At 39.2% G+C, this 26,262-nt stretch overlaps 1 protein-coding gene across 4 annotated transcripts in view; it reads left to right on the top strand.

The window, feature by feature from the left end:
• The window catches only part of lrriq1 (leucine-rich repeats and IQ motif containing 1), a 183,316-nt gene that overhangs the window by 114,808 nt on the left and 42,246 nt on the right, over nucleotides 1-26,262 (top strand). For all 4 annotated transcript variants that reach the window (XM_087997145.1, XM_087997146.1, XM_043709694.2 and 1 more), the window contains exons 19-23: nucleotides 405-491; nucleotides 2,205-2,344; nucleotides 7,294-7,377; nucleotides 7,876-7,964; nucleotides 17,191-17,289. In XM_087997145.1, the coding sequence (XP_087853271.1) occupies nucleotides 405-491; nucleotides 2,205-2,344; nucleotides 7,294-7,377; nucleotides 7,876-7,964; nucleotides 17,191-17,289 (499 nt within the window). The remainder of the gene's footprint in view (nucleotides 1-404; nucleotides 492-2,204; nucleotides 2,345-7,293; nucleotides 7,378-7,875; nucleotides 7,965-17,190; nucleotides 17,290-26,262) is intronic.

The following is a 26,262-nucleotide window of genomic DNA, read 5'->3' as shown; positions in this document are numbered from 1 at the left end:
CCAACTGTAGCTAATCAGCTTTGCTAAGCAAAACAAGCTATAAATTTCATTTAGAAATGGAATTCTATTGGGAAAAGAACATGATGAAATTCCTAAAAAAGAACCTGAAGACAGCATTGTTGTTTTTGGCAAAATAAGTGAAGTCCAAAACACTTTGAAGGATGCATAATCCTACTGGTGCCAAATACATTTTATAATAAAGACATTCAGTATATTAATAAAAGTGCCTCTGTCAGGTTAAAACTGGCGTCCTGAAAAAATGACTTTGGCATACAATGAATATGAAGTCCATGTGAATAATCCTGCTTTACTACCAGTGATTCTTATAGTTTAGGTAAGATAATTTCATTTGTTATTTCACTCCAATTATTCAATCCTATCTGAAAACCTGCTTCTTCACTCAGACCACTTTGAACAAAGACTGGATAACCTCAGAGCCTGCAAGTTCTCCCCAAGCTTTCTCAACTGAAAACCATTATCAGCAACTAAAGGTAATGTGCTGCATTATAGAAACCAATTAGTTCCATTTCTATTTTGAAAGAACTTCGCTGGAATGTTAGGATAATGAATCAAGAAATAAAAAGTTGTAAAAATTAATTACTTCAGAATATCTAGACACCATCACTGCAACAGATGAAATTTGTCACTGATGTTTTTCCCCAATTACTTAAAAAATGTGTTCTTTTATTTTGTTTTTCAGTCCTTTATGCTGCAGTGGTAATTAAGTGATGTACAACAGCTGTAAATTTGGCACAAAATTAGAAAACAATGAATGAAAATATACTGTAATTGTAAAAAAAGACAGAAGCAACGTTTCAGACAGACTTAGATAACAATTTGAAGAACTGCAATAAACCAAAACTTTAATATCTTAATTAATAGCAATTTGATTTGTCTCTCTGCTTATCTTTTGCATTTCAATTTATATATCAGTTATATGGAGAGGAAAAAGGTTAGTTGAATTGATCCATATGAAAGGAAGCTTGAGTACTTTCTATATATTTAGAATGGCTTCACAAATTTGATATTTTAAACTGGAAATTTTTAACTTTGGGCAAGGAGTATTTCAGTAGTAAGAACACATTCAGTTGTTGGTAAAGCAATACGATCAAGTTGGATTAAACAACCCTGTTATGGTCTTGAAATTCCACTCAAAGTGGTGATGTAAGGGTGGCATGTAGAATACAAAGTATTGCCCTAGCAACATGCTCAGAATACTTGAAAGCCAGTCAATATTTACCAGCTCACATTTTGACATTGCTAAGAGAATTTTGCACACACAGGAGTGCTGAGTATTTTGCTTTTCTTTTAGTATTTTTGCTTTGCAGTTGGATTTTTGTTACAATCCTTTTCTAACTAGATTTTCTCTTGTGAAGTTACTCTGGTAGTTTTCACCAATGGTCATCTTGGAAGGCATTTAAACTCTCTTGCACGCTTGCAATTTTTTGTTGGTATAATGTTATGTTTATCATTGGCTATTTTCTTCTTTCCCAGCTTTGCTGTGACTAACTATCTCCATTACAGTATTCTCCCTCTTGGAACTTGTGCATTAAAAAAGAATTCCAAAATGGCAATTAGTTAAGAATCAAGAACACTATGCCAGTGGTCAAAATCCTCCCATCCAGATATATGGCAATTATCCATTATTCCATAGAGAAGGACCTTTTTCTTAAAAAATGTTTTATTTTGAAGAAGAAGCGCTTTCAATGTCTTGAACATGTTTCAAGTTTGTAAAGACAATGAAAAATTGTTGGAAATAGCTTATCCAGAACTCTGTTTTTCTCTGAATCGCAGGGTTTTTTTTTGCTTTTAAAATGGTCCTCAATAAATATATAAAATAACTAATAGTACATTACAGGTAAATTTAGAACATTAATTGAAATGAAATTGAGAGAGGTTGGGATAAGGCAATCCTGATGGTCTTGCTTCTCCATGATTATCTTGTGATGTTGTGAACAATTAGGAATGAATGTGGAAACATAAGAATAAGAAATATCACAGTGGTGACCCAAGTATGAAAAAATCAATTCTGCAGCAACATGACAAGATTAAAAGCAGCACTTGGCATTGTCCTCTATTTATCAATCCGTTAAAATAGTTTCCCAAATAGAATGTCTGTATAATGATTTGTTTAAGCATGCCTTAAAATGTAGTATATTGTAATTATTTCTTCAAAATTAAGCTGTGTTGTAAATATTTCCCAGACTCCTCATAAAGCCACTGATTTATTTGGTTTGCCAAGGCAACGGCAGCGAGCATGGCAGGATGATGACATCAATAGTGTTGAAAAGTTTGGATCACCGTCCCTTTCACCAGCAACTACCAGTGTTGTGCAAACTCCCAGGTAGAAACTGATGAAATATTTAACAATAATGAAACTTTTTTTTGCAAGGCTACAATGAGGATCAGATTGTAACTTTCTGAGTAAAGGTGTCTTGAATGAGATAAGATTGGACCCTATGGGCTGATTTTTAATTCAGGGTTAGGGACCCATTGTCTGGATAATTTCTGCATTCTGACCCCACCCTACAGCTATGCAGCTCCTGTACCCATGATCTTCCTATTTAGATATCCTAATTGGGCTTGAGGTGAGCTTGGTGGCCTATTGGTTGTGCTGAGTGTTATCAGGGTGCTGTAGCTGCCATCGAGCATGAATAACAAAATAAGATGACTGCCATGCTGGAGATATCACCTTGGAGAACTGGCAGCCTCGATCAATAGAAAAGTGACCCAGTAGTAAAACGAAAGATAATGCACTCGAACTGTTTCAAGGCATCCCAGATCCCAAAATGTTTCAACTTTAAAAAAAAACTTTTCACTTCTGCCTGCTTTTAGCCCGGTATCTGGGCACTCAGTGTTTACCAAACTGGTCAGGTCTGGCAGTTTATATATTAAACCTCACTTTCTCGATCTTTATGAACCATTAGCACACTCCACAAGGTGCTTAATGGTCTGTTAATTGGAGTGGATGGATTCCCCATTCCCTCTCTTTGAAAATTGCCACTTATTGTGGAGGCAGTGGGATGCAGTTCCACCTTCTCAGAACATGATTGTCGAATCACATCCTTAGCCATTCCCAGCGCCAACGAGCAATTAAAAATCAACCTCTATGTGTTAAAGATGTTTCAAACTTCCAAAACAAGAGACAATAAATTCTTTCCTTGAACATGGTGGTAGAATCATCAGATAATAACTTGTATGATCATGTTCATACATTGTATATCTATATGGTGGACAAGTACTAGTTAACCACATTGTTGCTATTTTTGGTAGAAGAACTGATACACAACATTAATTTAAAGGTTTTAGTTCTTCATGACTGCAGATTATACATGTTTTCTCTTTATTTTCTGAGCATATTTCCTCATTCATGTTTGTGGAATTTTGAATTTGATCATGAAAACGAACCTTCCAGCTCAGCGAGCAAACCTATATTCAGAACCTCAACCTGAGTTACAAATCTTCTCAAAACTCGCTGATCATGAAGTTTCAAAAATATATAGCTAATAATTGAACAATTTGCATAATTGAAACTTGAATTATTTAGTGTATTATTTAAAAGGCTCACCATGGTGCTGTGGTACTTCAACCCAACTACAATTTTAAAAAAGTTATCAACCTCATTCCTCATGCTCTATCCATGCCACTTCATAGCTGGAAGTGCCATAGCTTAGTGTGTACAGTATAAGGGGCCATGGGAAGACTAGTGAGTGGAGGGGTTAGCGTGACCTTTCTACCCCAGGTTTGCCACCAACAACAGCAGAAAATTCCAACTGGTTTGACTGGAGAAGCAAAGACAAAGCCTAATTTGATACGGAATTATGTATGTATTTGAAAAGGAAGAATATGAAACCATACAGAGGGAAGAAAAATAGAGAAATTGTAACTAAACAGATGGGGTTGATTATCACTAGCCTTAATCTGGTGTTAACAGGAAGGTAATGGCCTCAAAATGGATTTGGAAGCCCTACTGCCCTGTTAATAGAGAGAAAGGTCAAATCCATTCTGAGCACTTGAAGCACCCACCTGCTTCAGCAATGGCAACATTTCAGCACACAAATTGAATTCGTAGGAAGCTACATTTCTATTTTTGTTGGAAAGCATGTGCCATGTATGCTGCAATCATTTCCATGGAATTGCAAAGTAAATTTTATACTTTCTTTTACTGTCTAATGGAGTTGGAATGCTGTGTTAAATCACACACAAATTATCCCCCTCATTTATAATAGCAAACCCAACCTCCCCCACACTGTACCATTTACTGATTAGGGTTGAGGAAACCTGCTACTGGCAAGCTTTACATTATGACTTAGGTTAGAGGGTGGACCAATTTCATTCCTCGTCTCATTCTTGCAGTGGTCATAACAATATTGTAATTTAGCCAGATGCTTATGTGGTCCTTACTGCAGACGATATAAATAATATAGGAGCAGGAATGGTCACTCAGCCCATTGAGCCTGCTACTCCATTTAGTATGATCATGGCTGATTGAACAACTGAGTGCCTTTGACCCACCCCATCCACACTAGCCTTCAGGTCGTTGATAATCAAAAAAAAACCTTGAAGACTAACTTCCACAACCTTCTGATCTAGAGTATTCCAAAGATTTACCACCTTCTGAATGAAGAAAAAACTCTTTATCTTAGTCCTAAATGACATCACCCTTATTTTTAATTTGTATTCCCTGGTTCTAGACCCCGAACCAAGGGAAACATCTTACCTGCATCTAATCTGTCTATCCTTTTAAGTATTCAATGAGAACACCTCTCATTCTTTGAAACTTGGAGAATATCAGCCAGGTATCCCCAATCTGTCTTCATTGGACAGTGCTACCTTCCCCGAACAAGTCTGCTGAACCTTTGTTGCACTCCCTCTATGCAATAATATCTTTCCTGAGATAAGGAGGCCAAATCTGTACCCAGTACTCCAGGCGCAGTCTACCTAAGTTTCCATGCAATTGAAACAAGCCTTCACTACTCCTGTCCTCAAATCCTCTTGCAATAAAGGATAACATTCCATTAGCCTTACTAATTGCTTATTATACCTTCACCTTATTTCTCAGTGACTTACTGACAAGGGCTTATAGAATCCTTTTAGCCATCTTCACTTTCCAACCTCTTACCATTTAAGAAATGCAGATCTGTTCTTCCTACCAAAGTGAATGCCATTTTTCCACATAATATTCCATATGTCATATTCTTGCCCACTTACTAATCGTGTCCAAATCTTACTAAGAAAGTACTACATCTTCTTCATAACATACCAGTATGAGAATGACCCATATTTATTCTTACGCTGTTTTTGTCTGTAAGACAATTCTTAATCCATGCTAGTATATTACCACATGGCATGGGCAGCATGGAGGCAGTGGTTAGCGATGGTGCCTCACAGCACCAAGGACGCAGGTTCAATTCCAACCTTGGGTGACTGTTTGTGAGGAGTTTGCACATTGTCTGTATGTCTGTTTGGGTTTTCACCAGATGCTGCAGTTTCCTCCCAGCCTAATGATGTGCAGGTTAGGTGGATTGGCCATGCTAATTTACCCTTCAGTGTCCAAGAATTTGCAGATTAGGGAGATTGGCTATGGTAAATGTGGGGTTATAGCGATAGGTCAGGAGGCTGGATCTGGCTGGGATGATCTTTGGAGGGTCAGTGCAGACTCAATGGGCCAAATGGTCTCTTTCTGCAATGTGCATGATTCTATGTGCTGTAACCAACCACTTATGAAAAATATTATCAAAAGTCTTCTAAAAATCCAAATCTACCACATCCTTCAGCTTCCCTTTATTATTTTTGTTGGTATCACCCTCAAGTAATTCTGACAGGTTTATCAAACACTATTTTACATTCACAAATCCATTCTGACTATGCCTATTAAGATCATTTTTTCTCCAAATTGTCCATTTATCACATCATTTATGATGAATCTAGCATTTTCCTTACTAGTGATGTAAGGTTTAACTGCTCTGTAGATTTTTTTTCCTCTTTCCCCTTCCTTGTGAGCTAACATTTTCAAACTTCTAATCTACAGGAATCATTCCAGAATCTCTGAAAGTTTGGAAGGTGATTACCAATGTATTGTCTATCTCTGTAACCAATTTAAACAAAAATTGCTGGAAAAGCTCAGCAGATCTGGCAATATCTGTGGGGAGAAATCAGAGTTAACATTTTGGCTCAAACAACCCTTCATCAGAATGGATTCTGAGGAGAGATCCCTTGACCTGAAATGTTAATTCTGATTTCTCTCCACAGATGCTGCCAGACCTGCTAAGCTTTTCCAGCAATTTCTGTTTTTGTTTTTCGTTTACAGCATCTGCAGTTCTTTTGATTTTTATTCTATAACTAGTTCCTTCAGCACTCTGGGATGTGGACAATGAGGTTCCAGGGGCACATCAACATTCAGCCTCATTAATTTCTTGAGTACAACCTTCTTACTATTAGTAATCTTCTTCAACAACTCATTCTCCCTGGTCACTATGATCTTTGATTCTGGGAGATTTCTTGTATCTTCCTCAGTAAAAACAAATCAAATAATTATTTAGCTTCTGTGTCATTTCAGTATTCCCCATAATAAATACTACCCTTTTATCAGAAGCACATTTGTCTGAACCAAACACAGATGGGTCCTGCCAATGTTATTTGAAATTAATATTTGATCACACCTCTTCATAAATTTAATTCATTGAGTTTTGTATTGGGGTGTCTCTTTGGCAGCTTCAACACTCACCAGCTGATTTTAACTTAGGCTAGTGCCTCAAAGTCATAGCTGCTGCTTCACTGCATCAGGTCACATTTAATTAGCTGTTTCTCGAAGACTGGCCCAACAATTCTAAATGTAGAGATAGCAGGAGCAAGGAACAATCTATTTAGTAGGCTGCTTCTGTCATTACCATAATTCTATAAGTAGAGTAAAGCTATCTTGTTGAGCAAACTTCAGGTGCCGCTGGCAATAAACATGCATCTTTTCGTATTAGTCAACTTCATTCCCATCCAGTAAGAAGCATAAAAGGTCAGCTTTAAGATCTGTCTTGAGACTGGTAACATTAACCTTTAATCTTGATTCTGGTTTGGCTATGAATATAAGATAACACCTATGATTGAAGACATCTAAAAAATATTAAGAAATAATTTGAGCTTTGTTCCTCTCAGCTGCACTCCACTTCCTGCCAAACTCTCTGTTTCTAGTTAAAAGACTACCTATTATTTTAATGTGCTGGATCTGTTGAAGAGTAATGCTCCTTTTAACAGTGTCAAAAATAGAAATAATTTTGCTTTTATTTGGTCACACCGTAGAACTATTTCAGGGTTCTCTGAGGTTACATCTTGCAGTAAGCAAGGCTTCAAGTCACAGAAAGAAGAACAGATCTCTCTGGAATGGTAAGCACACCTTATTAATTTACAAAGCTAGTTTTTCACAAACTGAATCACTCTAAAAGAAATAAAGCATCTTGCTTCGTACTTCCTGTCACAACTATTAAAAAGAATCAACTTTGCCAAAACTCCCAATTTAATTCAGTACGTCCTTTCAAACTAAAGTGAAGTAATTTTCCACATTTTTTAAAGTTTTCAGCATTTCAAAATAGCTTTTCAATGTGACTTTGATTTTGGATAATACCTGGAAACAAGATTTATTGTACATATACATCGCGAGGAAGTATACTTTTGAATTGGAAGAGATTGATATAAAAAGGTGTTCTATAAAGTTCTGTAAAAATACTTCAAAAATAATTATAAACGATACTGTTTGTTGATAGCCTTTAAGGTAAATTTATTTAATATTTTCACTTGTTCTTATTTATGTATAACTTATTGTAAACCGTCTCTAGGAAATTGCATTAACTTTAGCTTTTATCTTTTCGTTCTTGTTACTAATAGGGGCTTTAAGAATGCTCATACTGCACAGCTAATGTTGAAACGAGCTCAGAAAATGAAATCCAAGAAAGCAGAGGCTAAAAAATTGCTGGGTATGTTTACTTTCCCCCCTGCAAATTGGCAGTCATCCAGTAGGACTTTCTGAAGGGCAAAGAATTGGGTTCCATTCATATATTATTTCAAGATAAGTGTTAACCATTTCATCCGCCACAGTGTATTATTCTTAAATCAAATGTATATGTGTTTATTGTTTTGATATGCTGTGAGCATATCTTTTGTGTGTAATTAGTTTTATCATAACCATAGGTTGTTATCTTACTTGCATGTTAATTCAGAATTATTATTCAAATGCACAATATTTGGTGCGACATTGATGCTGTACATTTTATGAGACAGTTGGTGTCTCATCTGCCACTTGATCAAAAGGTTTTGTTTTCCTTTTGGTCAGCAAGGATTGGAAAGCTGAAGCAATTCTACAATAGCAACCAATTCCCACTAGCTTTTCCCTTTCACTCTATTCTAAGCCGACCTTTTGTTCAATTATTCTTGCCAGTTGGGTATTTACTATCTTTTCTGATCTTCTCCTTTCTGACCCTAAATGATCTGTTCTTAATAAGGATGTTACTTTCATCTCCCTATGTCCAATGTCAAGGAATTTCAAGATCAACATAATCTATGATTTAGTGATGCCTTTGTTTCAAATTGTGTTTTTCACTCAAGAAGCACCCTTCCTCCATGTTGTGTCACCAGCATTTTTAATAATATTGGACCCTTTCCTTGTAGTACCCGGTCTTGATTATTATTGAGAATTCCATGCTCTTTTCTTTCTTTGGGCTTGAGCTTCATCATTCTCTCAATGCCAACAGGGGTATTACTATAACTAAATCCATTGATGAAGTGGGCAATTGCTTTTGAATGGCAAAACAATCATTAAATAAGCTGAAGACAGCTATCTGACTCATTTTCATACTTTCTACTGTAAAACACTAAACTATTAATTACCAATTTGTTACTGATCTAATATTTTACAGCTTATTTCCTCCAATCTCATTGTTTTTCCAACTCTGCAAGATCAATTTATTATACCTCCGTAAAATATGTAGAAACAAGACTAAAAGTAATAAAAAAGCAAAATACTGATGCTGGAATCAAATGGTGAACACTGGAGAAATTCAGCAGGTCAGACAGCAACAGTGGATAAAGAAATAGAGTTAATGCTTCAAGTCTGGTATGACTCGTCTTCAGAATCTTCAGAGACTTCCTATCAGAAAGATGTTGTGAAACTTGAAAGGGTTCAGAAAAGATTTACAAGGATGTTGCCAAGGTTGGAGGATCTGAGCTACAGGGAGAGGTTGAACAGGCTGGGGCTGTTTTCCCTGGAGCGTCGGAGGCTGAGGGGTGACCTTATAGAGGTTTACAAAACTATGAGGGGCATGGATAGGATAAATAGACAAAGTATTTTCCCTGGAGTTGGGGAGTCCAGAACTAGAGGGCATAGGTTTAGAGTGAGAGGGGAAAGATATAAAAGAGACCGAAGGGGCAACTTTTTCACGCAGAGGGTGGTATGTGTATGGAATGAGCTGCCAGAGGGTGTGGTCGAGGCTGGTACAGCTGCAACATTTAAGAGGCATTTGGATGGGTATATGAATAGGAAGGGTTTGAAGGGATATCTGCCGGGTGCTGGCAGGTGGGACTAGATTGGGTTGGGATATCTGGTCGGCATGGACAGGTTGGGCCGAAGGGTCTGTTTCCATGCTGTACATCTCTATGACTCTATGACTTGCTTGATTGATTGTTTCAGCCTGCTCTTGTCCCATTCTCTGATCTCCCATTTTACTGCCCATCCCCACTCTCTACCCTATCTACCTAATTCCTTATACTTCAGTGATGGTTTCAGTTTGTTCAACCCTAATCATCTCTGTTTCATTGAAGATATTTCCTGTGCACTTCTTTTTTTTCTCTGAGCTGTCCACTTCATTCTTGAAAGGAAGCCCATGGATTAACATCTTCCCCCACCTGCCTGAACTTGTTCTCATCCAGAAAGACACTTTTCCACAGTTTGGAATTTGCAATGGTACCTTCTAAGTCTGTCATTTAATAAGTCATGTGAAATGTTCTTCAGTCATGTTTAAGCTCCATCTTGAATTATCCTTGTGATAAGGAGTTCCATGTCACTGTTTCAAAGTAGAAAAGGGAGTTATTCATGGTTTCCTAATCTATATTTATCCCACAATCAGCAGAACTTCTAAAAAGTTAGTTATGATCACTGTGACAGCTTGCAATAAGCAAATTAGCTGCTTTGTTTCCTGCTTTACAATAGCTACTGCAATTCAAAAGTGCTTTAAAGGCTAGAAAATCTTTTAGACTTCTTGTGCTCATACCTAGTGATAGAGGAATGAAATGTTCTACTTTCATCTAATTTTTTTCAATCTGGACTTCCAATTTTGATCCATATGTGACATTTTATTGTTTCTCTGCTCCCAAATTTTACAACAAGGGTGCAAGTTACAATTGTGAAACTGCACTGGTAATACCCAGTCTTCCAAGGCCAATTTAAGCTGGATATCCAGGCTCTCAGCATGCTGCATTTGTATATATTACAAGCTACATTTTTAGTACACAAGGTCCTCTTCTTTGTACACAGAAGAAACATATACATATTCTATGCCTGTTTCAATTCAAAATAGATGGCAGCCATTCTCTGGTTCATTTCTCAGGGCAATGGATTAATCAGCAGAATTAACTTGCCTTAATTAAAAAATTAAGCAAAACTTAGCAGTTATCAGTCTGTCATTATTAATTTATGCATCACCCATTGCAATTTCCCTACCAATTGGAGCCCACTTTTCATCCGGTGCTCTCAAATAGCGTAGATGTTGCTTTCCTTTCACATTAGTGTTTCTTGCAAATTGTCCTGATAAGTGCAAGATGAAAAGCTTCAATAAAATGTCTTTTTTTTAATCAGCAATACTCAAAAATAGCTTGCATAAGACCAGATATTAAATTGATGGATACTTTCCAAGATGGCCCAGCAGAGTTTCCACATTGCATCTCATACTTTCTTGATGTGCCCCATGAGGCTGACTTTCATCAGTCTCAGAATATTCAGGAAAGGGAGGAAAAAGTAGCTGGCAAAGAATTTCTTTCCTAGTCACTCAACTATGCCTTTTGGCAGTCTGCCCATTGACAGTATCCATAGATCTGTCATTGTATTGGCGCCATTCTGCTTTCTGAGTAAGAAGGCTGAGAATATAAAACAAAAATGAACAAAACTAAACCTTCAAAATGGGAATTGCAAACGTCAAAACAGTACATCAATGCTTCTTAGTTCAATTGTCATGCTTCAATCAGGAAAATGCGTTTAAAATCTTGAACATTTTGTTGCTAGTTATTTTTTATGATAAAAATCCATCCATTAATAGCAGTAATATTCTATGCATCTTCCGTGCACCATAATCAGAAGGTTTCACTGCATGCATCTTCCAAACTCACACCCAGAAGGATAGGGGCAGCAAATACATGGAAACATCACACCTGCAAATTCCTCTCGGAGGCATTCACTATCCTGACTTGGAAACACATCACACTTACTTCAGTGTTGCTGGGTCAAACTCCTGGAACTCCCTCCCCAAGTGGATTTATGTGTCTAACTACAACAAATGGATTGGAACAGTTCAAAAAGGTAGCTTAACACCACCTACTCAAAGGCAACTAGGGATGAGTGATAAATGCTGGCTCAGCCCAGCATTCCATTAATGAATAACATAAATTATTTTACAACCTATTTTTCAAATCTACCTGTGCAGAGATGTTATTACTCACGCTGGAGTAGGTGAGTAACCTGTATTCCAATTGGCTACACCTGTTACAGTGTAGGCCATATCTGCAATCCTTGATACACTTAGAATTATGATTTTGTTTTATTGACACATTTCTCAAGGATAGGGATACAGGAGCACGGGAAAAGTTTATAATGTTATCATTCATGGCACCATCTTTGGTACAAGGTACCTAGGTGGAAAATCATTGGTACAAAGGAGTAAAATTCAAAAAGAAAAATTCAACATTAGAGTTCTTATCAGTACAAAGTAGTAGATAAAGAAATAAAGTTAAAAGTTCAAATTACAGTCCTTCTTTATCCATGGCCTGTATTTGCTCTGTGCTGGGCTTATCCCACAAGGTCTTGCAGTCCCCATAAGGGCTCAATCTTTCCTCCACACTGTTGAGCAAGAGAGCTCCAGTAGATGTGCCATGCCTCCACCAGTAGGTGATTACATTGAGGAAGGGCAATTGGATCATTCAAAAAAATCCTTGTCTAGAAAAAGGGTGTATGTGGTGACAGAAGAGCTCATAGAAAGAAAGGGTGGACTTAACATCCTTCTATAAGTACGGTAACTAGAACTGTACACAACTCCAGATGTGGCCTCACCAATGCCCTGTTTAACTGATGCATTACCTCTCTATTTTAGAGTTCACTTTAAAATAAGCCATCACCCATGTAAGAAGGGCATTAGGCCATCTGAGGATGAGTGTTTTTGGAGATTTTTCTGAAAGGACAGTAGGGGCAGATCAGCCGTGATCTTATTGAATAGTGGAGTAGGCTTAAGGAATTGAGGGATCTGCCTCTGCACGAACTGGTATACAGCTAGGCCAAAATGCCAGCCTCGTGCTGTGTATAATATGTAAGCAAAGGTTCATGATCTTTGAGCCATCCATGTGTTCAAATCCATGTTACATTTCAACAAAGACAAACATAACGATGTAACTAATCAGACATTAATAAATTCACTTCTTTAAATTCAAACTTCTGATAACAATTTTTCTAAAGCTTATTGTAGCTGTTTTTCTTCTATGTTGTACATTGTAATGCAATCAGTCATTACCAGATCCCTCGTTCTTTAAAAGTATGTAATTTTTCCACATGTAGGAAATAATTATGAAGCAATTAACAAAAAAAGTTATTAATCTTTATATTCCATGTTCTCATCATAATACAAGATATATTTCTTCAAGGACATCTAATCATTTTATTTTAGAAATCTCTTTTCTTACCAAGATTTCCTTCCACACTATGGAGATCAATTCTCACCCGTTTCTTTACAACACTCTTTGTTGAATGAGCATTGTCCCAAAGAGAACCATTATACATTTTTCTTTGATTTCCTTGGGATATTATGTAAGGACACTCCCATATCTGTTGCTTTCAGTCTTGCCATTATTTCAGCAGCTAAGGTGGTTTTCACTACCCATATTTTTTTGGATTCCCTTGCCAATGGAAAACATTTGTTAATCTTTCACCAAATGTGATAAACCCTGTCATTCGAGAATATCCTTTTGGAAGATTGCCATGTGAAGCATCACTAATAATGACTAACTTAAACATATGAATTAAAAACAAATAATTACTTAAATGGAAAATGACTGCAGAATTCTGAGGTGCAGAGAGATCTAGGTTTTCTAGTGCGTTAGTCACAAGCACTTAGCATGCAGATACAGCATATAATCAGGAAGGCTAATAGGATGTTAGCTTTTATTAGGATAGAAATTTAACATTAAAAAACTGATCTTATGCTTCAGTTATGCAGCATATTGATCAGATTATATATCATATTCTATGCACAGTTTTGATCTTCTGACTTATGGAGGCTGTTCAAAGGAGGCTTATGAGATTGGCAATTGGAATGAACATTTTATCTTCTGAGGACAGGCTGTGCTCATTTCTACTGGAATTTAGAAAGATGAGGAGCATTTTGATTGAAGCATTTGAGATCCTGAATGGTTTTGATGAGATAAATGGGGAATGATAGTTGCAGTGTCTTTGGAACTCTTTCTGAAAGGATGGTGAAAGTGGTAGCTAAAGGAGTTTCTGAAATTACGAGAATTGATAGCATCCTTTGTCTGCAGGATTCAGAGTCTCGCATGGTATATTACTTGCCTGGTGCGAGGGTGAGGGACATCTCTGACCAGTTTGAAAAGATATTGGAGAGGGAGGGGAAGGATTCAGTTGTTGTGGCCTATGTCAAGACAAAATCAGAAGCAATACTAGGAAAGAGGACCTGTTTAGAGATTATCAGAAAATAGGAGCTAAATTAGAGAACAGGTTATAATCTTCGGATTACAACCCAACCCACATGCAAATTGGCATAGGGCCATGATAATACAGAAAGTAAACATGTGGCTAAAAGAGTGGTGCAGGAAAGAGGGGTTCCTTTTCATGGAGCACTGGCATCAGTATTGGAACAGGAGGGATCTGTACATTGGGATGGTCTCCATCTGAATTGAGCTGGGACTAATGTTCTAGCAAAAAGGGTAAAGAGGGTGGTCAACAAGAGTTTAAACTAAAAAGTAGTGGGGGAAAGGGAAGTGTAAAATGCCAAGAAGTATAATGGCCAGTGGGATACAAAGCAGCAGGTCAACTTTTTAGGATATGATAAAAGATTGTGTGACTTTGGTTGTGTGATATGATTGTGTGACTTTGGAACCTTCTACTTCAGACAGCAGACAATGGGTATTCTTTGAATAGTTTTCAGACAGGGGTGGATAGATCTTTGTTAGTGAATCAACAAAGGAACACAAACGGATCAACCATGACCTATTGAATGATAGTTGAAACTTTATTGCTGGAACAGCACAGCAGGTCAGGCAGCATCCAGGGAACAGGAGATTCGACGTTTCGGGCACAGGCCCTTCTTCAGGAATGAGCAGAGAGTGTTCAGCAGGAGAAGATAAAAGGTAGGGAGGAGGGACTTGGAGGAGGGGCGTTGGAAATGTCCAACGCCCCTCCTCCAAGTCCCTCCTCCCTACCTTTTATCTTCTCCTGCTGAACACTCTCTGCTCATTCCTGAAGAAGGGCCTGTGCCCGAAACGTCGAATCTCCTGTTCCCTGGATGCTGCCTGACCTGCTGTGCTGTTCCAGCAATAAAGTTTCAACTTTGATCTCCAGCATCTGCAGACCTCACTTTCTCCTATTGAATGATAGAACAGGTTTGAAGGGCTGACTGAAATAATTCTGCTCTTAATTTGTATGTTTGTAAATATTTTGGATTACCTCCCAGTTAAAAACCTGCGTACACCTTTATCGGAATTTAATTTCTTTAATGTTGTATCTGTTCTCAAAACCTGCTCAACCATAGCATATTTTAACATGATACTCCATTTCATTGGTGACAACCAAGACTGAGTCTGATTGTTCAGTTGAATTGGTTGTGCAGTCAAACTTCTTAACTGGTCAGTCACTACCTTGCATGCAGGCTCCTTTTATTGTGAGGACTTGGCCCTATTTATTGGAATGTGGTTGACCTGCTCAAATAAGATTGTTGATCCAAATTCACTTTTGACTTGTTCTGCTTGAAATTTAATCTTTCATATTTCAAGCCCTCTGAAGCTTGACCACCAATCTTAAACCCCTTACTTATTCAGTTTTTCATGCATTGCTCAAATTCCGCAGAAGCTGGGTCTATGCGTGTTTGACATAATATCACAGTCCTATAACCTATAGACTACCATTGAAGAGGTTTTTGTTTTTTGGAAATAGGCTGTTAAATTCCATTATAGAATATCCATCCTGATTTCTAATTTATCTAAGTCTGACAGTGCCTCATATGTATTTAATAGATGATTTTATTAACATAAGTTTTTGCCCATAAATTTTAATAGTTTATCCAAATTTCCTCAGTGTCTTTAGGCTCTACGTTTGAAAATGCTTTATATCTGACTCTGCTTTAATCAGGAAGCAATGGTGTCAAGGCCATACCCTTTGTTCATATATCCACTTCATTTTTGCATTGTTCATAAGGTTCAGAACATTGGTGGAAAATTGCATCCTGACACTTGACATTGGATTCCAGCTATTCTTTTCAAATGTAACTCAAATTACAATCTTCTATCTGCGAGGCACTCTAGGACTGAATTTTCCCAGGCCACGAATGACCTGAACCTGAGCATTAGCTAGATGTTTGGGAAAATACGGTGAGAATGGAAAAAAGAGATTTTTGATGATGAGATAAAAAAAGTTGGATTTTTCCACCCAAGGTTTTAACAGCTAGATGGATCCTGCTAGTGAGCAGCAAGGACTGGCATGCATTAACATCTCATTATTACCTAACATCACCCCATTTAGATACAAGTTGCTATTTTCCCCAACAGCAGGAGAAACTGGATGGTGCCAATTCCTGACACAAAGGTCAAAGTGGTTACTGGGCAGGTAGAGCTCACTGGTACTTTCCCAATCTTGGCCAGCATTCCTTAATGTCTCAGGACACAATGGGCATACATCACCCATACATTCCATCCATGAAGGCTGACATCAGCCTAGCACAGTGTCAACACATGGCACATGTCCAACTCATCTATAATATAGTTCATTACCTTGATACTGCACTTTGGAGCATACCGACACCTTAAATTGAAATGAAACTGTGAAGGGCTATTCCTATTTGGCAGCATTTGGTCTGGTGCACAGCTGTGCATTAAATATGGCAAGCACTTCTGCCTCTAGTGAGCACAAGAAGATGATGTACAGTTAACGAGGGAAGCTTCATTAAATTGTGAAGGGAAACTCTCAAACTCATGAAGAGAAATCCTTTAAAAAACTCCTTGAAACTGATACTTTGCCAAATCTTGATAAATTCAATCCATAGTTCCAATCTTCACCTTGAGGCAACTATGCTCTGCTACTAATGTCAAATGGATCCAAGCCAGTCGGTGAGACAGAAAAATAAGACAGTTTTCTTTGTGGATAAAGTTTACTAACTACTCAGTCTTGCAGCTCTTTCCTCAAGCTACAGATACATTCTCACTAGTGCTCAGACAATTGATAGGCATCTGTTACTACTTAATCTTAATTAAAGACATTAACAAGCTTAACAATGTGATTAACCAGACGTTACCATACACCTTGGTTTACCTGCCTGGGTCACTCCTGTTCAGAATATCCACTTTTACAATTAAATTTCAAATGCTGAGTTACATTATGCTATTGAAAGTGTTAACATGGCTCTTGAGAGACAGATAAAACAAAAATATGAGGATGAATGTTGAACAAATGTGCCCTGTAAATTAAGGAAAGGAGTGGTGGGAGTAATTGCCAGCTTTGCAAGAAACTGGATGGGAAAAGAAAACAGTATTATGATTTAAAGTAAGAAGTGGTTTAAATTATATGCTGAAACTTATGTTCAAAGTCAGGGCCCTTTTTAAAATTGCTCTTGTAATTAATTTGTAGCCCTGTCAACTTCAGCACATTTTTAATACCCTGCTATATGAATCACTTAGTCATGCTGAAGTTCAGACTCTGATGATTTTCTCCTGTTCATGCCCCAGATCCAGTTGTGCGACTGGCCTTGTTCAAGAATAAGAAAAATAAATATTCCCCTGTGAAGCCAAAGAAGAAGGCATGTGATCGTGTGGAATATTTCAGAGGTAAAAGACACTGCTAGTGTAACACCAATGTTTTGACAGCCAGTTTTCAGGTGAAGCATTTATTTTGCTTGGTCCTTGATGATGTGTGTTGTATGAATTATCCTTGGGCAGCGTGTAAAATAGACCTTATGTATTGACCACCTGGTGTATTCCCCACCCGGTGCTCACTTCTATTGAAGTCTATTGGTGTTATTTAGTATCAATCCATTTAAAAGCTTCAGTAGATGCAGTGTGATGCTACAATGAAGGGATCTCTCGGACCAGGCATTCATTATGTGGGTGATGGTCTGACTTGCATGGTGCCAGCCGCAATTTTAGCTGTTCTGCGTCTTCTATTCGTAGAGCAATAGGCCTCCTCTTCCTTGAACCACCCTCAAGTGGTTGAGAATTGCCCAGATTTTCTGTGGAACGTTGAAACCTGGGACTTCACCACTCATACCAATAGCCAGTTTGCATTTGGTCGTGTTTTCAGTTAACCAGAAGGTGTGACATCAAGAGGTGGCATTGTCGTCAGTTTGTAGCGAACGGAGTGTGTTCCAGTTGGACTGTGGAATTTCAGACCAGTGCATGGATCAGTGAAAGTGCTTTGTAAACAATCAGTCAAAAGCCTTCTTGCAGTGTTTTCTTTGAAAACATCAGGGTTTGGTGTATGCGAGCACAAGATGCCATATGATAGTCTGGTCTTTAAAATTCCAGAAATAACCCTCATGACACTTTGGGGAGGGATAGATACCACGTTCATCTGGTGACCCCTGTTGTTGTGTGGACCAGGGTAATTGAAGCAGTGGGTAGCATATTGACTCTGCTTTCAGAGGTAGTAATCTCCAGTTTTCTGAGGCAAGTCAACTTTCATGTTAACTTGGCTGCAGTATTCTGGAGGTGCTGCTGGTTGTTCAATGTGCAATTAAGAATAATGACCGTGTGAATGACTGGTCAGCCATAGAACTGGACATGAATTCCTTCCCTTGCCTTTAAATTGTTTAGCTGGAAAGCTGACTCATTTGTCTAAGAATTTTCTGGTTTTCATCAAACTTTAGTCATTCACCTCCTCATTCTCTTGGCTACCAATAATCTGACATTCAATGGCACTACCAACATGGAAACTCTCCCATTAAAGGGGTTACCATTGACTGGAACTGAACTGGGTTAGCCAAACAAATGCAGTGACTACAACAGTACAGGGACTAGGAACTTGCAGCCAGTAGTTCATCTCCTAATTCCTTAAAGCATGTCGGTCATCTACAAGGCATAAGTCTAGAATCTGATGTGATACTGTCCAATTGCCAGAATGAGTGCAGCCCTGACAATGCTCAAGAAGGGTTGACACCAACCAGAAAAATGCAGCCTGCTTGATTGGCACTGCATCCACAAACATTCACTCCCTCCACCACCAACTCCCAGTAGCAGCTTTGTGTACCATTTCCAAGGTGCACTGCAGAAATTCGCCAACGATCCTTAAACAGTACCTTCCACATCCACAACTGCTAACATCTAGAACAAATATATGGGATCACCAACCCCTGAAAGCTCTCCTCCAAGCTAATAACCTATTATGACTTGACAATATAATGCCATTCGTCCACTGTCACTGGGTCGAAATCCAGGCACTCCCTCCCTGTTGGCTTTGTGGGTCTAACTACAGTACATGTACTGCAGCGTTTTGAAAAGGCAGCTCACCACCACCTTCTAAAAGGCAATCAGGCATGGACAACAAATGCTGGTCCAACCTGCAAAGCCCATATCCCAAGAATAAATTTAGTAAAATTGAAGATTTCTTTTAAAAAAAAGTGATAGTATGCAACTGGAAATACCCTATACTTAAAAATGAATTGTTTTCTTTCTACGTAGATGTTCATAGTACATTGCTGTTTAAGAATTTGGGTTCTAAAGTTGAGGAAAGGTAGATTTTAGTTTGCAGTTCTGTGAAGGTCTAAATTTAATTTTAAGTTCAGTGAGTCATTTTCAAGTCAGTTCAAAGCAGCATTGAGAAGTCACATAAATTTAGTAAGCCACACAGGAAGTTAATTGCTAAGGTCATTGTCAACTTGACTTTCATGACCTCCAAAGAGGAGTAGGGTGTCATTAGAAGCAGGTTGATGCAGACAGAAGTTACCAATAACACTGAGGTGCTGTTAAAATAAGGAAGGTGAAAAAGAGCAAGCAAAAACCGATATAAAATTGGTATAATTGTAATTAAACTAGCTATACTAAAGGTGATTGTTGGAAATTAAATGGGAGACCTATTGCACCAGTAGACTGCTTAAGGGTGTGTCAGGAAAGGAACGGGGAATTGAATATTAAAATTGTAGCAGTGATATAGGTGGAGCATGCTCCCTTTTAACCTTTTACGAAGGAAAGGTCAGGGCATTCAAGTAAATTCTTCCTCGAGTCTTACTAAAGAGAATTGGACTGCTGAAGGTTCTGGATATTTTCTTTCAAAGGCTGACATGCTTAGCCCAGCTTCTGTAATAGAAATGCAACAAAAAGATCCTGAATTGGGAAAGTCATTCCAAGCAGACTATCTCAGAAATTAAATCAGAATCAACACCTGAGTGTTAATGAGGAACAAGAGGCCACCTCATATTCCAGCCAGTGAGGAGTAGGAAGTAGCCTGTTAGGTGATAATCATAGTCATAGAGGTCGACAGCACCAAAAAGGTCTTTCAACCCATCGAAACCGATCCGAAACAACAATTCACAGCATCACTATAGTGTTAAAGCCGTTTGAGTCTATACTGACTCTCTGAAGGGCATCCCATCCAGATCCACCACTCCACCCCACCCTATCTCTGTAACCCTGCATTTCCCATGGCTAATCCACTTGGCCTACAGATCCCTAGACACAATGGGCAATTTAGCATGGCCAATCCATCTAACTTCTAATCACTTTTTACAGCACTTGGTCCAAAACCTTAATTTGCAAATATATACACCTAATTACTACTTCAATGTTATGAATTTCTGCCTCTTACCACCCTTACCAACAATGAGTTTCAGATTCCCATCATCATCTACGTGAAATATTTTTTTTCTTACATCCACTTTAAAATCCTACCCCTTTCCCTTAAATCTATACCCATGGTCATTGATTCCTCCACAAGGGCAAAAGTTTCTTCCTGTTTACCCTGCCTATATTCCTCAAAATGTTATATATTTTAATTATGACCCCCTCTCAGTCTGCTCTGCTCCAAGGAAAAGGAGCTCCAGTCTGTCAAATTTCTCTTCATAACTAAAACTTTCCAGTCCAAGCAATATTCTGGTAAACTTCCTCTGTACCTTCCACAGTGCAATAATATCCGTCCTATAATGTGGATTTCAGAACTGTAAAGAATATTCCAGATGTAGAATTTAAGTTTTTAATAGTTGCAGCATAACCTACTCGCACTTAGAGTCATAGAGATGTACAGCATGGAAACAGACCATTCGGTCCAACTTATCCATGCTGGCCAGATATCCCAACCTTGCCAGCACCCGGCCCATATCCCTCCAAATCCTTCCTATTCATATACCCATCCAGATGTATTGTAAATGTTGCAATTGTACTAGTCTCCACCACTTCCTCTGGCAGCTCATTCCTACATGTACCACCCTCTGCAAGAAAACGTTGCCCCTTCGGTGTCTTTTATATCTTTCCTCTTTCACCCTAAACCTATGCACTCTAGTTCTGGACTCCCCGACCTCAGGGAAAAGACTTTGTCTATTTATCCTATCCATGCCCCTCATGATTTTACAAACTTCCCAACTCCTGTACTCGATGCACTGACCAATAAACGCGAGAATACCAAACCCCTTCTTCACTATCCTGTCTAACTGCAACTCTACTTTCAAGGAACTATGAACCTGCATCCAATGTCTCTTTGTTCAGCAACATGCCCTAGGACCTTACCATTATGTATATAAGTTCTGTCCTGCTTTGCCTTTCCAAAATGCAGCACCTCACATTTATCTGAATTAAACTCCATCTGTCACTCTTCGGCCCATTGGCCCATCTGATCAAGATCCCATTGCTGTCTGAGGTAACCTTCTTTGCTGTCCACTACACCTCCAGTTTTGGTGTCATCTGCAAACTTACTCATTATACCTCCTGTGCTCACATCCATATCATTTGTATAAATGATGAAAATCAGTGGACCCAGCACTGATCTGTGTGGCACACCACTGGTCACAGGCCTCCAGTCTGAAAAGCAACCCTCCACCACCACCCTGTTTCTCCTACCTTTCAGCCAGTTCTGTATCCAAATGGCTAGTTCTCCTTGTATTCTATGCGATTACTGAAGTCCATATAGATCATGTCCACCACTCTGCCCTCATCAATCCTCTTCAATACTTCTTCTAAAAAATGCAATTAAGTTAATGAGACACACTTTCACATGTACAAAGCCATGCTGACTGTTCCTAATCAGTCATTGCCTTTCCAAATACATGTAAGTCTTGTCCCTCACCATCCCCTCCAATAACTTGCTCACCTCTGATGTCAGACTCACCAGTCTTTCGTTCTCTGGCTTTCCTTACCACCTTTCTTAAATAGTGCCAACATTTTAGTCAAACTTCTAGTCTTTCAGCACCTCACCTGTGGCTATCGACGATACAGATATCTCAGCAAACAGCCTGGCAATCATTTCCTGAGCATCCCGCAGAGTTCTAGGGTACACCTGATCAAGTCCTGGGGAATTATCCAGCTTTATGCATTTTAAAACAACTAGCACCACCTCCTCAGTAATATGGACATTTTTCAAAATTTATGTACTTCCCAAGTTCTCTAGCTTCCATATCCATCTCCACAGCAAACACAAATATAAAATACTTATTTAGTATCTCCCCTAACTCCTCCAGTTCCACACATGGCTGGTTTTGCTGATCTTTAAGGGACTCTCTTCTCTCCCTAGTTAATGTATTTATAGTAAGGAGGTGCCAGTGTTGGACTGGGATGGACAAAGTTAAAAATCACACAACACCAGGTTACCATCCAATTTGGAAGTACTAGCTTTCAGAGCGCTGTTCCTTCATTAAGAAGCAGGTCAGTTTCTCTGTCATCCAGCATTCCCTCCACCCACCAGCTTTGCCCTTCACCCTAACAGGAACATACTGTCTCTAGACTTTGGTTATCTCATTTTGAAAGCTTCCCACTTTCCAGCCATCCCTTTACCTGCGACTGTCCGCCCCCAATCAACTTTCGAAAGTTCTTGCCCAATATTGTCAAAATTGGCTTTCCTCCAATTTAGAACTTTAACATTTAGATCCAGTCTATCCTTTTCCATCACAACATTAGCCTTTGTGAATTTGGAATTTATTCAGAGTGAAGGCTTGTTAACAAGCAAATATGGAGAAAAATGAATGCCTTGATCAAAAGTAAGGTGGGTAGAATATAATTGTTTTGGAAAGCCCTTTTTATATTTAATATAAATTTATTGTTGCTGTCAAAATAAAATCAGAATAAATGGAAATAGTGGTGAGGAAATTATAACAAAAAGGAAAGTGCCTCTTGAAGATTTCTTTGCATTTTTTATTGGCAGGATATGACAATGAAAGTTTGTAATATATTCTTGTTAAGCAGAAGAAAAGAGGATTTTAGTTTTCAGCTCTGAAGGCAGAAAATCACTTTGAGTAATGGTTTAGTTGCATGACAAGCAAGCCACATGCAGAGGTAATTGCTAAGGTGTTTACTGACTTGTACTTTACAACTACTAGAGGGAGAGGATGCCAGAAGCAGGTTCCTGCAGAGAGAAAAGATTCAAAACAGCCACAGTGCTGTTATTAGTAGCTTCCAAACATCCAAGGCTGAGAATAAATTCTGAATTATTTCAAAGTGAATGAGAAGATAGCGCCAGATGTACCCACAAGACTTTTGAAGACATGACTTTAGATAACCCGGAGGTTTGTTAGCTCAGTTGGCTGGACAGCTGATCTGCAATGCAGAGTCACTGCAATAGCATGGGTTAAATTCCTGCACCACAGAGTCATAGTCATAGAGATGTACATGCTAATGTTATTGTGAAGATCTGCCTTCTCAACTTCACCCATGACCTGAGGCATAGCAAGCCTTAGATTAAACCACCATCAGTCGTCTCTGTGTAATTAGAGAGCATCCTTATGATCCTGTACTAAAACACTTTACTTTAATACACTCAAACTCTTCACTACTGCTTACATGGCAAATGGACTGCATGTGCTTCAACCAAAATAGTTGCATCTAAAATCCAAGAGGAACAGATGAAAAGATCTAACGCTGCCTCCAGTGTGCTAGCACAGCCTTCAGCCACCCGAGGAAAAGGGTGTTCAAGGAGAAGAACATCGAATTCGACGCCAAGATCATGGTAAACGTGGCTGTTCTGGTTCCTGCCCTCCTACATGGCTCTGAGACAAAGCACTGGAGTAGTACCACCAACACTGTCTGCGTAAGGTCCTGCGAATCCGCTGGGAAGAAAGCATCCTCAACCAGGCCAACATCCCCAGCATCGAGGTAATGACTAGCCTTGATCAGTTCCAATTGGCTGGGCCCATAATCTACATGACAGACACCAGATTCCCCAAGCAGGTGCTGTTCTCCCAGCTCCGTAATGGCAGGCGAGCCCCAGGTAGACAGAGGAAACGCTTCAGCGATACCCACAACGCCTCACTGGCGAAGTGCGGCATTCCAACAGACCCCTCGGAATCACTGGCCCAAGACCGTCCAAAGTGGAGGAGGAGCATCCAGGAAGGCATTGAGCACTTCAAGACTTGCTGTCAGGAAAAAGCGGAAGGCAGGTGAAGGCAAGGAGTGCGCTGCCACACCAGTACCCCACCCACCTCTTCCGCAACCATCTTCTGTCCAAAGTGTAAAAGAGCCAGTGCAAGTCGCATCGATCTGTACAGCCACCTACAGTCTCACCCCGAGAGTGGAAGAGAGTCAACCTGGTCTGCAAGAGATTGTCAATGATGATGATTGAACAAATTGGCCCAGCATATCCCCCACTCTACTATCACTGTCAAGCCAGGAGATCAACTCTTCTAAGTGGAGAGCTCAGGCGGGCATGCTAACAGGGTATAGCAGGCATACATAATAATGAAGTGTCAACTTAATCAAGCATACAGCATAAACAGCAAGAGATTGTGTTTTGTGATTCTACAATTAAAGTATCAGAATGTGGGCACACAACGAAGGCCAGTACTTAGCTCATTTTGAAATAGTGGGCAGCTAGGTTTTAAGTACAGCATTGATGGCATGAACAGCCCAAATTCCTGATAGTGGTGGGCATTTCTGTCTCTACTGCCACCTAATTGCACGAGCAAGATGCCATAGATCCCAGATGCATATTAATAAGACGAACAGTGGAAGATTACATAAGAAAAGACAGTGAGAGTCGTGAAAGCAAGCTCTCCATGAAATGCCACTATAACAGTTAGCCTAGAAATCGGAAAATTCAATTCTTCATTTTTATAATTAATCTTTTTTTTAATTAAAGAAACATGGTGATGGATCTCTACATTCTGAACCTTACATAGGTGACACATTTCACTGGTCAGATCAGTAACTACACACAACATTTAATGGGACTAGAGAAAAACAGATATTCCTCCAACCTCTGTCTTAACAGTTCAAAAAACTGCCTCATGTATCTGGATGCTTATCTGTCCTTTTTCTTAATTCACTTGTGGGAAGTGGGCATTACTGGCTGCTCCTTATTTATTGTCCATCCCTAGTTGCCTTTGACAAGGTGATGGTAAGCTGCCTTTTTGAACTGCTGCAGTCCATGTGTTGTAGATTGACTCACAATTGCCTAAGGGAGGGAATTCCAGGATTTCGACCAAGTGAAGTGAAGGAACAGCAATACATTTCCAAGTCAGGATGGTGAGTAGCTTGGAGGGTAACGTGCAGCTGACCATGTTCCCAACTGTCTGCTGCTCTTTTCCTAAGTAATCAGTGATTTGGTAGGTGCTAATGAAGGAACCTTGAAGAGGCTATGCAGTGTATCTTGTTGATGGTTATATACCGCTACTCAAGTGTGTGATTGTAGAAAGTGGAATAAGAGATAACAATCAAGCAATCTGCTTTCACCTGGACAGTACCAAGCTTCTTGACTGTTGTCAGAGTTGCACTCATCCAGGCAAGTGGAGATTATTCCATTGCATTCTTGTATTGTACCTTGTAGGTGTTGGAATAGCTTTTGAGAATCAGTTGATTCATGTCACAGAATCACAGCCTCACACCAGCTCCCGCGTATCCACAGTGCTTAGCTCCCGTGTATCCAGTGTTTAGCTGCCTAATGAAGGAGCAGCGCTTCGAAAATTGGTGCTTCCAAATAAACCTGTTGGATTATAACTTGGTGTTGTGTGATTTTTAACTTTGTCCACCCCAGTCCAACACCGGCTCCTCCACATCATATCTCCTGTTGGACATGTCATTTGTGTGGCTTAAATTTATTGAATATGTACTTCTCTATTGAATAAATTTGATATTTTTGTACGGTAGCTAACATTAATGGCACTTCCATTGTACCCAAGAGCTCAGCTCCAGCAGGAGTGTGGAAGAATAAGCATGAAATGAGATCACATCAGTCATAGAGTCATACAGCACAAAAACAGACCCTTCAGTCCAACTCATCCGTCCTGACCAGATATCCCAATCTGACTTCGTCCAATTTGCCAGCATTTGGTCCATATCCCTCACAACCCTTCCTATTCATATACCCATCCAGATGCCTATTAAATGTTGTGACTGTACCCACCTCCACCACTTCCTCTGGCAGCTTCTTCCATACACATGCCACTGTCTGCATGATAAAGTTACCCCTCAGGTCTTTTATAAATCTTTCCCCTAACTGTTAATCCATGACCTCTAGTTTTGGACTCCCCCCACCCTAAGAAAAAGATCCTGCCTCGTCACCCTATCCATGCCCCTCATGATTTTATAAGCCTCTATAATATCACCCCGCAGCCTCCGACGCTCCAGAGAAAAATGCCCCATCCTATTCAGCCTCTTCCTATAACGTAAGCC

The sequence above is a fragment of the Chiloscyllium plagiosum genome, unplaced genomic scaffold (genome assembly GCF_037043375.1).
Source record: "Chiloscyllium plagiosum isolate Xiang-an unplaced genomic scaffold, Cpla_swu_hap1 HiC_scaffold_19, whole genome shotgun sequence".
Lineage (NCBI taxonomy): Eukaryota > Metazoa > Chordata > Chondrichthyes > Orectolobiformes > Hemiscylliidae > Chiloscyllium > Chiloscyllium plagiosum.
Note: the sequence above shows the minus strand (reverse complement) of the source record. Positions and strands in the feature narration are given on the sequence as shown.